Here is a 16,443-nt window from a genome sequence, read left to right on the forward strand (position 1 = left end):
GTCGTCCAGTTGAAATCTTTCAAAAGTATGTGAAAGAGTAAAGTCAAAGTAAATATGGATTTAGAATAGTAGTTATATTTTACTAACCGAAATACCGAAAAAAACCGAACCGAACCGAAACCAACCCGATATCCGGATTGAACACCCCTAATCCAAATGAAGCCAAACTATTGTTTCATTCTCCAAAATATAATACAAATGATAACTTAATTCCGCGCAAGGCGCGGGTCTTATCCTAGTGTTTTATTAAAAGTGTGAAAATTCTAAAACATGAATCTTTTAGAAACGGAGGGAGTATTTATATATTTGAGCTGTCGTGTGAATTAATTGAGCTGTCGTGTGAATTAATTGAGCTGTCGTATTTATGGACTGTGTATGATCTAATATATACTCCCTCTGTTTTTTAAAGATGGATGTTCTAGGAAAATATTTTGTTTCCAAAAGATATATTTTTCATGTTTTCAAAGCATATTTTGTCAACTAATAATGAAAAATTGTGTTTCAAAAATATTAATTACATTTCTTTTAATCCTATTGGTTTAAAAATATAAGAAATATAAAGTTACAAAAAACTATGCATTAATAACTAAGATTTAATATGGTTTCTTAATAAGTGTGAAAATCCTAGAACATTCATCTTTAAAAAACAGAGGGAGCATGATCTGTCGTATTTATAGAAAATTATATGTGTATTATTTTGTTTGTTAAATTTTACATTTCCATTGTTGTGGCAATTGATTTAAAACTAATTTTTGATATCCATGCATGACTCTCGAATTCTTGTGTATGTATTTGTATTCAGTGCCGGTCCGGATATCCGTAGTGCCTAAACACACTCCCAATATGTTGCCTTTAACTATTTTTTCATAATATGAATAGATAATCAGGTTATGTAAAATATTATTAAGTTTAGTTTGTTCTCATAGAATTAAAAAAAAAAGTAATACGAAACATAACTTTTTGGGTTTTTTTCCTGCAAAATTATTCATCAGCTTTGAATAATCAAGTTTTTCTGCTAGTTCTTAAACATACTTAAGCATATCATTAGCTTGAAATTTCATCACTTCATCTTGTCTGGCATTTTTCTTCCTATTTTTATCTCCACTTGATTGATTTTTTATTCTATTTCCTGGAAGCATTCTCTATGTACTACAATTCAAAAACAATAATATGAAAAACATGATTTAGATAACAGACACCAATAGATTATATATGTTAGAACATAAAACAAGTAAATCACAATCAAAAGTTAACGAAAACAAAAGAGGAGGAAAAAACTTACATAGATTTAGAGAAAGCTGAGTATGATTAATAGGCAGAGAAAAATAAATAAGAGGGTTGAGAAAAAGAGATGATAGAACGTCAACGGTTAAGGTAAACAAAATAGGTAATTATTGTAATTTTTGTATTTTATCATTTAATATATTATATATATAAGGAAATAATTTTTTTTAGAAAAGGTAAATGGCCGGAGACGAATTTGAACCTTTACCTAGAGGAAAAATAAGATGTACATAGCCACTACACCAAAGAAACTTCACTAACAACATCCCCTAAAATATTTATAAATAACGACGCTCCAAACCTTTGCTTTATAGGCTTTGCCGAGGGCCGCCATGTCTGTATCCATATATGATCTTCAATTATCCAAACATTCAAAACATAGTAAAGCTTGAATGCAGTTTAAGACGATATTAGCGATAACTTTTCCATCCTTTAGATTATCAAGAGTGGAAAAGGTGAAGGTATTTACGAACATAGGTCAAATATGTTGGTCGTGTGGCCCACTGTTGGGTTTGTGTAGTGTGACTGTGTGAGATGGGGAGGGATTTGCTTTGATGGTGGCAAGGAATATAGCTAAGGGCCCACAAGGGGCATAAGTAATGAAAGTAAAGCCCATTGATTTGTTAAAGATTTTTGTATTAGCTATAAAACATCCGTCCGTAACAGCTTCACATTCCAATGAAGAGCACTTACATTTGTGGGGTGTATGTTGTGCTTTCATACTACGTCTTCTGCTGCTTATTATCTATAAAGTATTTCAGAGACTCATGGATTTGTTAGAATGATAGCTTTTCTGTATAGAGTTGCTATGTTCCGTTATATCACATTTTGAGACCAAGTATTTTCAGCTTCTATGGAAGGTTGTGACCATTTCGTTGAATTAGATAAATATGTTTGTGCATGCAGTTTTTCAACTACTCTATGCCTCAGCACGAAAGGGATGTTCTCTTGCCGGTTCGTACCCTAATGCTTACTATTAAGGAACAAGATCTTCACTCTGTGAGATCCGATACATGCAATGCAAGCTGCATCAGGTTTTATCTCGCAAAGCTCTTAAGACTCTCGGTTTATAATGCTAATCACAAGTACTAATACTTTTAAAAATGGATATCCAATCCGATCTATTATATACATATTTATACATGTATATAAAATTATATAATTTTTATATCTCCATATAATTTTTATAATATTTTTATATCTCTTAAGAATTACGTAGTTTTTTGTTAAACTCCTTCTCTTCTCCTAGCCTCGATCTTTCCACTCTCATCAATGACAGCTGCCATAGGCAGGGCCAGGCCTGACTTTTTTAAAGTTATAAGCAATGAAAAAAATGTGGTCCCGAAAATGGTTAAAAGGTGATTCAAACTCACAACCTTGACCAATGAAACAAACTACTAAACCACTGAACCATTAAGGATTCTTGCGAAGTTGGCCCCAAATTTATTCATAAACATATTTCCCCCAGGCCTATACTTGAACAGCTTGTGGTGAAGCCCGACCCTGGCCATAGGTGTCAACTATGGAACATTAGGGACCCTTCTACCCGCCGCAGCAAGTGGTGGACTTCATCAAAACAAAAATCATCATCAACAATGTCAAGTTCTATGATGTGATCCTGACATCTTCCGATCCCTAGCAACGACTGGAATAGACAGCCACCATTATGGTCCCTAAGGTAACATTCCAGAGATGGCCAACATTAAAAATGCTCATCAGTGGGTCACTGCCAATGCCTGCCATTTCACCAACATACTAAGATTAAATGCATCTGTGTGGGGACGAGATTCTTCTTACTAAAGACAATAGCTTGATCTCAAATCTTATTCCGGTGACGCAAAGTTTTCACGAAGCTTTGAAAGTTTCCTGACTACCAAATATCAACGTTAGTTTGAAATTTTTGGGAGATTGAGAGAATCAATCATATCAAGAATTCATGGGCGGATGTACGTTGTACAAGGAGGGGCAGTTGCCACCCGTAAAATATGACAAATAGTTATTAGTGTTACCAAATTTCAGAAGAAACGCTTGTCACAATGGATTTTCCCCCCATCCCATCTAAGCCTTTGTCTCCGGTTCGAAACTTTTGTTTCTTCATAGGCATATTCTTTAAATTTATTGAGTACTAGTGGTTTGTCCGCGCTTCGCGGAGATTGTTCGGTTTAAAATTTATGATTTTGTTGGATAATTTTCATTGTCAATAGATACAGAGGTTTTAATACGGTTGTATTTTATGTGTTTGGCATGCTAGTGTAAAGTTTTATGTAATGTGTGTATCGTAAATATAATGGGTGTAACATAGTAAATGTTTTGGCTTAGGGTTGTCTTTAAGGTCATAAAGAGGGGATTGATGAAAGAAAGGGGAATGTTACTATGAAATTGTGGAAAATACTAAGCAAAAACTCTGATATTTTCCAATAGTGAAACACTATTTGGCTATGATATTTCCCAATAGTGAAACTCCACTTTAGATGCTTTCTGATAATTGGTTTCCATGCTTCCCTTTCTACTGGTTGAGGAATGTTTTAAGTGAGCTTCTTCTGGGAGATTTGAATGTTGTTATGTTATTGTTTTGGAATTATATATTCGTTTGAGGAAAATTTGGTGGGGCATTCAGGATTTTGTTTTGTTATATGAGGTGATCTAACCGCGATGATGATGTTGTAGGTTAGATTTCAAGTGGATTTGTGGATTTGTTGAAGTTTTTGTTGACTTTGTAATAATTTACAGGCTGATGTGGGGAAACTTTGGTTGGTTTCAGCAAAAAAAAACTTTGGTTGGTTCTGTTCATGTTCGGCCTCTTTATTAAAAATTTGTTAACATATCAATTTATGAATATACGGCGACGGTGGGGTGTGTCTGATTTTCCCAGTGGTTGTGTCATCGGTTTTTATTAGATCATTGTCAGTGAATGTGAAGTTGTCGAGCTATGTGTAAACCGTAACACCGTATGGCCAAACGCAAAAGTTTAAATTTAATTTGCTATGAGGACAATGTCTTTATTTATGATAACGTAACTAATTGTTTGTTTATTTTTGTAGTCAAAGATTCGTAAAAACATTTGAAAAATGTTAAGAAATTTGTAAGTTCTTTTGTAGTTACAGGTTAGCATTTATATGAAATTTCTATATATCTCTCCATTCAAATAGTAACATTTTTTTTTTTTTCATCATAGGTAAAGCTTTGTAAACAATAAATATACTTCTTGTATTTAATAAAAGTATCACTGGAAATTTTTTTACATATCACTTAAAACTCTATTTTATTCTTTGTTCACACTCTAAAATTTTTGCTTTTTAATTAATTCACTAACAAAATGAAGTTTAAAATGAAAATTTATTTAAAATTCCGCATTGAAAATACTAAACGGCACGGAAATAAAATTCTAAATGACATTTTTTAAGAAACAAAGGAAATATGTTTTCTAAGTGAAGATTATAAACAAAATTAATTAGTTTTCTATCGGACTGGTATACATTTAACTAAACAAAAAAACTATTCAATTTACATTATTAAATACATAATTTATTAACATTAATGGTTTTAAAAATAGTATTAACGTTAAAGTGACAAAAATTATCAGTTACGTGTTCTCTAAGGCACATCTTCAATATCCACCAACATACCCATCTACACTATTTTATAAATTACTAGGATCGGTCCACCCTACGGGCGGGATATGATGTCTTGGTTTTTATCGATGATATAATTTTTCTTTAATGTTCACTTGGTTGTGAGTGTGATTATGTTAAGCAATCAGTGTTATTTACATCAAATTCCAATTATATGACTAAAAATGACGTATGAGCATACTTAGTATTGTCGTTGATTCAGTTACAAAATTTTATAGTGTTATAATACTCATAACATTTTTCTAAATTTAAACTTCGAGCATTATAAGTTAAATCAAACAAAATCGATCAAAAGAGAGCACAATAGAGAAACATTGTTAAACCACAAATAGTAAGGATATCTTTAGATCTTATGGAGTGAAAAGTTGAGATTTAGTTTCTTATTTTTCCTATGTAGCCAAAGAAGGAGCATAGGCCTTTTATATTCTGTTTTTGATCAAATGAGAGTTTCAACAATTAGAGTATGAGAAATCAAATACAATTATAATTGGGTTAGATTTTAATAGATATATATTACATTAGAATTGACTACTAAAATATAATTAATATGCCAATTCAGAATTATTTATTTATTTATTCAATGTGTTGCTCAACAAATTTGAAATGATTAAAACTCACTATTTGTTATATTTTCAGTATTGGAATTAACAGAAGGTAAATTTAATTTAATTAGACTTTGTTTCTGCTTTACATACTTTTATCTTATTATTAGTTTTTCATATAAACAATTGTTTAAATTTTATTAACTTCTTCGCTTTCTTTTTGACTCCTGCTATTTTTTTTTTCAATTTTTTCAGAACTTTTCTTAACTTCTTTAGATCCTTCTTTTTTAAAAAAAAATCAGATTTTTCTTTATGATTTGACGTTTTTAATTTCTTTTAATATATTGTTTCTTTTCTTTCATTGATCATACATCCTTTGCTTTTAAATCTAACTAGATTTTGACCCGCACGCCCGTGCGGATATATTTTTTTTAAAAAAAATATGATGCTATTTCATTTTTATGTCACTATTTAGGGTTGGGCAAAAAACTCGAATTCGAAGAATTGAACCGATTCCAATCCGAATAAGTAGTACTAAATCCGAATCGAAATTGATTAAATATACGAACTATTCAAAATTTTGGTATCTGAAAAACTCAAATCTAATCCGATCCGAACCGAAGTATTTTGGGTATCCAAAATAGATTTATATACTTATATATATTAATTTATTTTAGATTTAATATATATAAAAACATCCAGAATACATATGATACTTTTAAGTTCGCTTAAATGCTTGAAAATATATACAAATAATCAATCGTAAATATCTTAAATAGTTAAAATATACTCAAAACTCAAAAAATACTTAAATAATTATTAATTCTCTATCCAAATATTTAAACTAAACCTATTTAAATTGGTTATCCAAATCTGAACCAAATCCTCAAAGATCTGAACTGAACACAAAATCCCAAAAAGACCCGAAAACGAACCCGAACGCCCACCTCTAATCACTATTATATATATATATATCCTATATGTGTCAACATAGGTTACAAAATAAGTGTTATCATATAATTGATTGTATTTTATATGTACCATCAAATAAGTTTTCTTATAATTAATAATATTTTATATGTACAATCATATAAAGAATCATATATATTATATTTTAAATTTAATGTGAAATATAAAAACCATAATTTAAGTTGGTGTTTGAAATTGGGCATTGTATTGTATTTTTCTTATATATATTGAAAACATTTGTATAATAGTTATTAGAAAATATGTTAGTAAAAATCAAATTTTGAATATATATATTTATATATATTATTTTTTTTGAATGAATTTTTGATATAAATCAATTTTAAATTATTATTTTAATTTGAATATATATATCAAGTAACATAGACTCATTACTTTTTAATATAATGTAATGGACTTCTAATTTCTTTAGTAGCATAAGATCATTATTTTTTTTCCTAACTTACTACTATCCATGTTTCCAAACAGTACTATTTTTTTAACTACTATTCATATTGCCAAACAATCTCAATGTGTACTTCAACTTTAATAATATAGATAGATAGTTGCATTAACTTCTGGGATCTTTGACTTCTTTTCTTCCCAACACTCATTTTCTTGGCTTCGCCTTTTTTCTATCCTTGACTTATTTTTTCCTTTTTATTTGCATGTTTCAGATCTGACTTCTTGGAGAAGAACGTGGAGAACCATTTACACATCACCACCGACGCTGTTTACATTTACCATATTTGCAACTGAGCACTGTCATTTGTTTCGGCCATCACCGTTGTCATTTCTTCCACCATCGCCATTGTTGTCATATCTTCTTCTACCGACATAAGTATTTTATATTTAGATTTATTATAATTTCTGTTTATTTTCGTCTGTAATATTTTAATGATTTAAAATCGTTTTCTATTTTCTAATTTATTATTTTGTTAAGATTAGAATTTGGCTCAATTTAACAAAGTAGCCCAAAATGTGTAAGTTTGAAATATATACATTTGGAGTTAATTCTTAGTGGACTGGACTTTATAAACTAAAATAATGACAACAGAAGAAACGAAAACCCAGACGGAACACAAACAAAAATAAATGAAACGCATCGTTTTTGGAAATGGGACAGATGTCGCTTCTGGGATACACGACTTAGTGACGTGGAGGCACAGGAGAGAGACAAACAATATTTTATATATATAGATACTTTAAGACGTTGGATTTCTTCAGCCAAAGCCAAATGGATTGTATCATGACAATAATAAGCAACCTGCAAGAATCCTATTTCCACCAAATTAATTAATAAAAAAAAAATAACAATTCTCATATACCATGAAAGAGAGTTTAAAATACATTAATACGAATTTAGAATATGGTTAGAAATTTTAAAACAACACTAAAAAGTTTAGGCTTCAGTATATAGAGCGTTTAACGTAAAATTCAATATTTTATGTTAACACATAGATTTTGAGAAAAATTCAAAAAATATAGCAATATTGCTTTAATGCATAGTTGCCTGATGTACTAATATATGATGATGGTCAAAGAGGTTTGGAAATTATGTTGTCTCCATTTCTCTAGAGAATAGCGATTTTATGTTACATAACCTTCGATTAGAAAGAATTTCAGTATTTCAATTTGTAACAAACAGGTGGAACTGGATTTAATGTAGCGTAGAAGCTCGTTAAGAAGGGAATAAGCGGGTAAGGCAATGATGACGACTTGACTGCCTTTGTTATACTTGGCTTCTTTGATGTTGTTTGAGTATATAATACCTTTCATTACCATAATCTATGTGCTGCCTACATTCCACAAAATGGGCATCCCGCTGCAAAAACCATTAAAAGATTTCAGACAATAGTAACAAATAAACAGTCAAGATAAACAGTATTAAAGAGACTCTCGAGAACATCAAGTGGTTTCAGGTCAATCATTGGGCCCTTGTTTGATCCTTTGCTTGATGGACTTGTCTTGAAAGACCACCAGAAAACGCCGAAGTACCTCCTTCCGCTTTGTTCCAAAAATTTGGCCTTTAAACTCCCTATTGCTCATATCAATTAAACGATTTATAAACTGCAGCATACATGAACGCCTTTTTGACCATCATATATCTAATATACCGGCGAAGTGACCAAACTTTGAGGGAAGAGACTTTGGAGTCCACTGGCGAGGAAGATAGAATATGTATATAATGGCGGATGATGCGGCTATTTGGCAGAGCACTAGAGCTGCAAATCCTTTTTTTTATCCAAGGAACCGGTGTTGGACTTAACTGGAACTTTGGTGGTGGACTTGCTGGGACTTTTCTGGTCGAGTTTTCGGGAATAGTATCCATGGAAGCGGTTTTGAATTTCGCCGAGGTTGTGGAGATTGAGTTCGCCGGAGCGGTAAAGCTTGGAAGCTATATTTTGTACCATGTAAACAATGTATGTAGTGGGTTATTAGTGAGATGATTGGGATTCAGGAAATAGAGGAGGCTTATGATTATGAGAGTATATATGCTGAGCTTGGTTGGAGGTGAAGCGTTTAGGTGTCACATGGGAGATGAAGTTATAAGTAGCTTTGATTGGTGAAAAAGTTACACAGACAATTGAATTCGACATTAAATTATATACCTTACACATTCACGGTTTAGGTGGTTGTTTTTATTTCTCAGGTTCGTAATTAAAAAGGGACGAAGAAGGAACACGAAGAGGCAGTATCTTATTGGGCTGAAAATTATGTCACACATTCAATTAAAAGAAACATGCCTCCATAAGAAGCCATGATCGAACGTAATTTGTCAAACTTCAATGGACGGTAGAATAGAGAATAGAAGACACGTGTCTAAAGTAGGAACCATCTTCGCTAAGGTGGCTTCATGAAAAGTGAAACTTGTCAACTTTATTGTAATATAGATTCTTTAAGATGAAAAATCACATCTTCTATTTCAGTATAATCCAAATCTGTGTGATTTAATTACCTTTTATTCCCAACAGAGATGTTCTTTTTTTTTTGCTTAATTATTTTTACTTTTACTTTTATTTATTTTCAGCATGGAAACACCAGTTCCTTTCTCTAAAATAATTACATGGTCTACAGATTCGCCATTTATGTATTGCTTTAAGCATATTTGTGGTCTTTTGTTACCATATTTTTAATTTTCACAATTTTATTTACTAGCTTTAGCTTTGCATTGAGTTTTTGTTTTTTAAATGCAATATTTTTTAATTTTTATGACTTAATAAGTTTTAAAATAATATATTAGTATTAAATTAATTCTAAATATATATTTATATGTATTTTAAATAAATAAATATATATATATATATATATATAATAGTTTTCCCCCAGTAAAAAAATTCTTAGATCCGCCACTAATCAAAATTATGAAAAACATGAAGTTAAGGAAAGATTTAAGAGATAGAGATGAATCTAGTGAAATCTAGAAAAAGGTATAAAGTCAATATTCATCTAATATATGATATATTATTCCATATTAGTTTAGAAAATTAAATTGATTTAGTATCTGTATAAACTGTTCAAAAATACAAAAACTGTCCATAAAATGGAGATTGAACATTAATATAAATACCTACATATCCTTAGCCTATTGTTATCATCCAAGTTCATCCCTCTGAACAAGCTATGGCCACAACACCACATTTTTTAACTCTCCCTTCCCTCCTCCTAGCCTCGGTCGTGATCTTCCTACTCTCATCAAAGACATCTGCCATAGGTATTAACTATGGTACACAGGGGAACCTTCCACCACCGCAGCAAGTGGTGGAATTCATCAAAACAAAAACCATTATCGACAGTGTCAAGATCTATGATGCAAATCCTGACATCCTCCGAGCCCTATCAGGAACTGGAATAGATGTCACCATTATGGTCCCTAATGGTAACATCCCAGCGTTGGCCAATGTTGAAAATGCTCGTCAATGGGTCGGTGCCAATGTCTTGCCATTTCACCAACAAACTAAGATCAAATACATCTGTGTTGGGAATGAGATTCTTCTTACAAAAGACAATAACTTGATCTCAAATCTTATTCCGGCGATGCAAAGTCTTCTTGAAGCTTTGAAAGTTTCCGGTCTACCAGATATGAAGGTTAGTTTGAAATTATTGGGAGATCGATAATATTGATCATATAAAAATTATGTAAAACACGAAAATAAGGTAAAATCTAAAAGGCCGAAACAAAATATATATAAATTTGGAAAGATCAAGAAGAAGATTTTTTTTTATATATCTAATTTCGTAAACTAATATGGAATAATATATTTGAAAATCTATGTTCTTGTAAATTATTTTTAAAATTTAGGGTCATAGATAAATACTTACTTGTCTATCCAGAATATAGGTTTTGTCGAGGACGGATCCTCCTCCTATTACCATTTTAATTATGTAGACCGCCCTAAATGATTTAAACGTTCCATAATCTACGAGTGTTGGTATGGATTTTTGTTCGGAAAACCGGTTATATATTAGAAAACATGATTTTTTTAACTCAAAAAGTTTTGGACCGAACCCCATAATTGTTTTGGGATATGGACAAGAGCATGTTGTTAAATCCCTTTTCCGCAGCTGCTTCTACTTGAGCATGGTACCTCAACCCTTAGGGCAAAAAGTTTTACCTGTTGAGAGATAAGAGCTCCGAGTAAAATATGAATACTTTGAATTTGGAGACATACACTGTTAATGTGCTAAATTCATCGTTGTATAACTTGTTTTAGGTGACCACTCCACATGCGTTTACGGTAGTCTATAACCAAGATGCACCAAGCGAGAGCAGATTTAATGACGAGCAAAAATACATTTTTGCTAAGATCTTGGAGTTCAATCGTCAGGCCAAGTCCCCATTCATGATCAGCGCCTACCCTTATTTTATGGTGGACCCGAACAATGTCAATTACGCTATATTTGGTCCGTCAAATGCTATAACGGATACTAAAACGGGAAAAACCTATAACAACATGTTCGATGCAGTCATGGATGCAACTTATTCAGCTATGAATGCTCTCGGCTATGGCGATGTAGATATTGCAGTAGGAGAAACCGGTTGGCCTAGCGCTTGCGACGCTGCATGGTGCACGCCTCAAAACGCAGCAAACTACAACATTAACATCATCAAGCGTTCACAAAATATAGGGACACCTCTTATGCCTAATCGCCACATCGATATCTACTTATTCGCATTGTTCAATGAGGATGGTAAACCCGGTCCAACCTATGAGAAAAATTGGGGGCTATTCAAACCAGATTTTTCTCCGGTGTATGATGTTGGGGTCCTACGAGGTAGTGATACAGGTCCACCGCCAAGTAGTAGTGAAAAATGGTGCGTGGTGAAACAAGAAGCGACAAACGAACAACTACAAGCGAATATAGACTGGGTGTGTAGCCAAGGTATTGATTGTAAGAACATCTCACCTGGTGGCATATGTTTTGACAACATGAAGGCACGATCGTCATTCGTCATGAACGTTTATTACCAAAGCAAAGGTGGCTCGGAAGAGGCTTGTAATTTCAGCGGTAGTGGTGTCGTCACTACTACCAATCCAAGCACTAGCTCATGCGTCATGAAAAACGTGGAAGGCGGATCCGTACATGGAACTTAATCAGTACCGTGATTAGAACCTTTGCAGCTGTACTCAATAAAAAAAATGTAATGAATTGTATTGTATCACAAACTAAATGATATTGTTTTGAATCATTTACTTATAAATGAATGAAAAATAAATAACTTAGCATTACTTATAATAACTGATGTTAATATCAACTAATTTTTTGTTACAAAAAAATATGAACTAATTTAGAATCAGTTCAATTTATTCTAATTTGTATCACTTTAACACAATTGACTACTATATAAAGTTATATCAATTAAAAAATGATGTAATTATTGTTTGATTAAAATCATTTTAAAATGATACAAAATTTACATTAATGAAAAATGATGCTAATAAAAAATGTTAATATAACAAAAAATAATTAGGTGAATCAACCTCAGTTATAAAAACGAAGGTAACTGTTTTTTATCTCTACAACTTTTACTGATTTTCCTTACTATTAGAAATGTTGTTTTTTTAAAAAAAATGTCATTAACGTTAACGTTAGAACATCTCCTGGGAGGTTCTACCTATTAGAGTTCTAAACATTTATATGTGTATATATATGTATATATTATATAAGTGTATTTAAGTGTGGGAACCTTTTTTTTTGGGAAGAGCTTCATCCAAAGATTCTAAAAAATTCAATATTTCTGCATAATTTATTAATAAAGTGATATTAATTATTTGCATCACAATTAATTTTTAGAGTCACTTATTTAAGTGATACAAAAACCTATTACATCATTTATAAATTATAACTAAAATATATAACAAATGATGTAATATAACTTGTTTTTTGCAGTGAGGCCAAATTAAACCACATATATAGTCGACAAAAAACCCACATATCTTTTACAAAAAAACCACCACATATATACACTTTTTTAGTTATATATCATATGATCATGTATACAAATTAAGTAATCGAAAAGTTTATAATATAATACAAAAATAAGTTTCAGGATCATTTTAGTACATTTTATTTTTGACGTACGAATATAAAATTGTAGAGACTGAAAAATATACTAACATTTGTATTAATCAAATATAAAATCCTCTTTCGTATAATTTGTTTGTTGACCTAATCTGCTTCTGCTTTGCACATTTAACATGATTAAGGGAATACACTTACAGATTTTTTTGCATACTACTATTAAATAGACCACAAAACGCTTTTAGCTGGTAGCAAAATCAAAACTTTTTAAAGATTTTGATCTTGATTTCCATCTAAGAGCACCCGCAATGGTGTTATCCATAAAGGAGTACTTAAAAAAAGTGTATTTTGATTTTTTAGTTATTCTTTTTTTTTTTCAAAAAAAAATATATATTTATATATCAACCAATCGCGGGTCACCCTATGTCGTGGGGATCCGAAATAGTGTAAGGATTCACTAAGAAAGAGTCTTTATTTAAAGATTGAATCCTTAAGTTTTGGTGAAGTCTACTAATTATTTAATTATTATTTTTAAGGACTTCTCCTTAAGGACTCTCATTGAGGATGCTCTAATGACGATCCCAAACCGTTCTAGTTCAATATCGGTTTAGTATCCGGTTTGTGAAAAATCAATGCGTGAAGAAGAACCGAGCGAAACCGGACCTAAACGGTTCAATCACAAAAGTCAAACCGAAATGGCTTTTGACCTCAATGGAAGAGGAAGCTCTGCAATCAATCAAATTAAAAAACAAACCGTTCTAGTTCAATATCGGTTTAGTATCCGGTTTGTGAAAAATCAATGCTTGAAGAAGAACCGAGCAAAACCGGACATAAATGGTTCAATCACAAAAGTCAAACCGGGAATGGCTTGACCTCAGTGGAAGAAGCTCTGCAATCAAATCAAATCAAATCAAATCCTTTACCCTTGGATTAAAGCACTAAACTTTAGCAAAGGAGATCTAGAATCTGGGGAGCAAGCAAATGGAACTTCTGTTAACAGTTGCAAAACTCGGCCTCACGCTGGTGCTGATCGTCTTCTCCGTCGTCGTTTTAGAAGCTTGGAGAAGGAGACACAGTAACGTGTACGTACGTTCTTACTCGACTTTTCAGATTTGCTTCTATCCCTGTGTCTTGATCTTTCTTACATTGGATTTTCCCCAGTTCTGTCGAGACCGTGACAACTACACTCGAGGATCCGACATCCTTAAAACAGGTACTGTCTTAATTCAATATATTTTTTTTCTGGGATTTTGCTGTTAGTGTGTTTACAGTTAATGGAACTGAGAAAAGGTCTTGCCTTTGAATCCTATTAGCCTATAGAACGCTTAAAGACGAGAGCTTTGACATTGTTGTTATTATTATTATGTAGGAGAGTCTGTCTAACGATGTGTGTTGAAACGTTCAATGTTATAATGCTGGTTTGGTTGTGCGAACATTGATAAGTAGTTGATGAATTGTCTCGTCAAGACATTTGACACTCTTTAGGTTAGTGGGCAGTGAGGAAGATTAGAGTTTCACTTATGCTTTGTCTTTGTCAATAATAATTAGTTTGACACGCTCTATATCATCTGAGGAGGAATCCGTTTTAACTCTTTTTCTGACATTATCATCAGGTTCCATGCCCTCACATCTCAGACCCTGCGGAGAAGTATTTGTCTTTAATTGTCCCGGCGTTTAATGAAGAGCACAGACTTCCTGAAGCTCTACAGGAAACTATGGAGTAAGCTTTCACTTCTTTAGAAACTCCCTTTTTTTCAGAATTGTCTATTTGCTTCCATTCCTGAGAAGTTTGCTTTTTGCTAGTTACCTTCAAGGTCGTGCATCACGGGATAAGAGTTTTTCTTATGAGGTAAATGGTTCTCTATTCTTCTATTTTTCTATTTTTCTCTTTTAAAATTGATTAAGGTTGATGCATAACCTCTTTGATATATAGCCTTTGATATGGTGAATATGATCACAGCTTGCTAGTCTATTAATATCATAGTGAGTCACTCTATTAATCTGCATCATTTATCTATTTCTTCTAGGTGGTGATTGTTGACGATGGAAGTGTGGATGGAACAAAAAGAGTAGCTTTTGATTTCGTTAGAAAGTACACACTTGACAACATAAGGCTCATACCACTCGGGAAGAACCAAGGAAAAGGAGAAGCTATTAGAAAAGTGAGTCCAAACTCTTAGTACCGTGCATCTCTGTTTATTTATTCATTCTCTGTGACTAAATAAGAGTATGCTAATTGAAGCTTTCTACTTTTTCTTGAAAGCATTGAATAGGGAATGATGCATTCTCGTGGCGAGTTACTTCTCATGTTGGATGCTGATGGAGCAACTCAAGTAACTGACCTCGAAAAACTCGAAAACCAGGTTTTTTGCCTATAGAAAAATTTCAGACAGTCTAGAAAACTTTGTTTGCAGTTCTCCTCATCTCATGTGAACCTCCTCAGATCCTTGCAGTAGCTAGAGAAGAAAACTCAATCAGAGATCCAACATCAAAGCATGTGGATTTTAGGATAGGTGATGTGCAAGTTTCTGCATTTGGTTCTCGTGCTCATCTCGAGGAGAAAGCTATTGCTACAGTTAAGATTTTGCAAAGATACACATGTTTTTACTTGTACATATGTAGTAAGTGTCTTGAATTGGATGTATCTGCTCAATTTTCAGAGGAAATGGTATCGCAACTTCTTGATGAAAGGTTTCCATCTTGTGGTTCTGTTGGCTGCTGGTTCTGGAATAAGGGATACACAGGTAACGTTTTGTCTAAATCTTTTATTTGTGTATGTAATTGCTTTTGTTTCACTGAGACGTGTGTTTTTTTTTTTGCAGTGTGGTTTCAAGATGTTTACTAGAGCTGCTGCTAGAAGACTTTTCACAAACATCCATCTGAAAAGGTATTGTATAATGTTAAGATGATGATAGAAGCAAGTGTGCCATTTTGAAAACTGACTCTGTGTGCAGGTGGTGCTTTGATGTGGAGTTGGTGTTCCTGTGCAAGCGTTTTAATATTCCAATGCTGGAGATCTCAGTGAAGTGGTCTGAGATTCCAGGGTCTAAAGTGAGTATGTTGAGCATTCCCAACATGCTTTGGGAGCTTGCTTTGATGTCTGTGGGATACAGAACTGGCATGTGGAAGATCCATCAAGCATGAGACGGACATATACATTTAAAAAAAATCACTGTCCATTTGGGTTTACTGCAGAGAGGATAGAGTTTTGATGTCTCAAGGTAAGAGGCTATAGAAAGTTTGTTGGGTCTTTACTTTTAATAGATGTAATAATAAGCTGGTTAAAGAGATTATATAGAAACAATGTAATGAAAACTACTAACAGTTGTAGTTGATTTTTAGAAATAACTTTCAAACATCCCCTTCATGCCATGCATCAAATCTTCTCTAGAAATGTAAGAACATCCGATGTCTTCATCAAGTTGACGGCAACTTTGATCGTCTAAGGCATGATTAAACGCCATTTCCAGCTCGTAAAACGCTTACTCTTTCTT

General features: G+C 32.6%; 2 protein-coding genes across 2 annotated transcripts; both read left to right on the top strand.

The window, feature by feature from the left end:
- Nucleotides 1-6,672: 6,672 nt before the first annotated feature.
- LOC103867026 (glucan endo-1,3-beta-glucosidase) lies at nt 6,673-12,156 on the top strand. The gene is made up of 2 exons (XM_009145052.3): nt 6,673-10,513; nt 11,140-12,156. Exons 1-2 carry the CDS (start codon nt 10,049-10,051, stop codon nt 12,019-12,021), a joined length of 1,347 nt encoding a protein of 448 aa, XP_009143300.1. The 5' UTR covers nt 6,673-10,048; the 3' UTR covers nt 12,022-12,156.
- Nucleotides 12,157-13,711: 1,555 nt separating this feature from the next.
- LOC103867029 (dolichyl-phosphate beta-glucosyltransferase) lies at nt 13,712-16,321 on the top strand. Its single transcript, XM_009145054.3, has 10 exons — nt 13,712-14,031; nt 14,111-14,162; nt 14,563-14,669; nt 14,753-14,798; nt 14,977-15,111; nt 15,223-15,312; nt 15,393-15,524; nt 15,610-15,693; nt 15,772-15,836; nt 15,904-16,321. The coding sequence occupies exons 1-10, from the start codon at nt 13,931-13,933 to the stop codon at nt 16,091-16,093; spliced, it is 1,002 nt and encodes a 333-aa protein (XP_009143302.1). The 5' UTR covers nt 13,712-13,930; the 3' UTR covers nt 16,094-16,321.
- The last annotated feature ends 122 nt before the right edge of the window (nt 16,322-16,443 follow it).

The sequence above is a fragment of the Brassica rapa genome, chromosome A05 (assembly GCF_000309985.2).
Source record: "Brassica rapa cultivar Chiifu-401-42 chromosome A05, CAAS_Brap_v3.01, whole genome shotgun sequence".
NCBI lineage: Eukaryota > Viridiplantae > Streptophyta > Magnoliopsida > Brassicales > Brassicaceae > Brassica > Brassica rapa.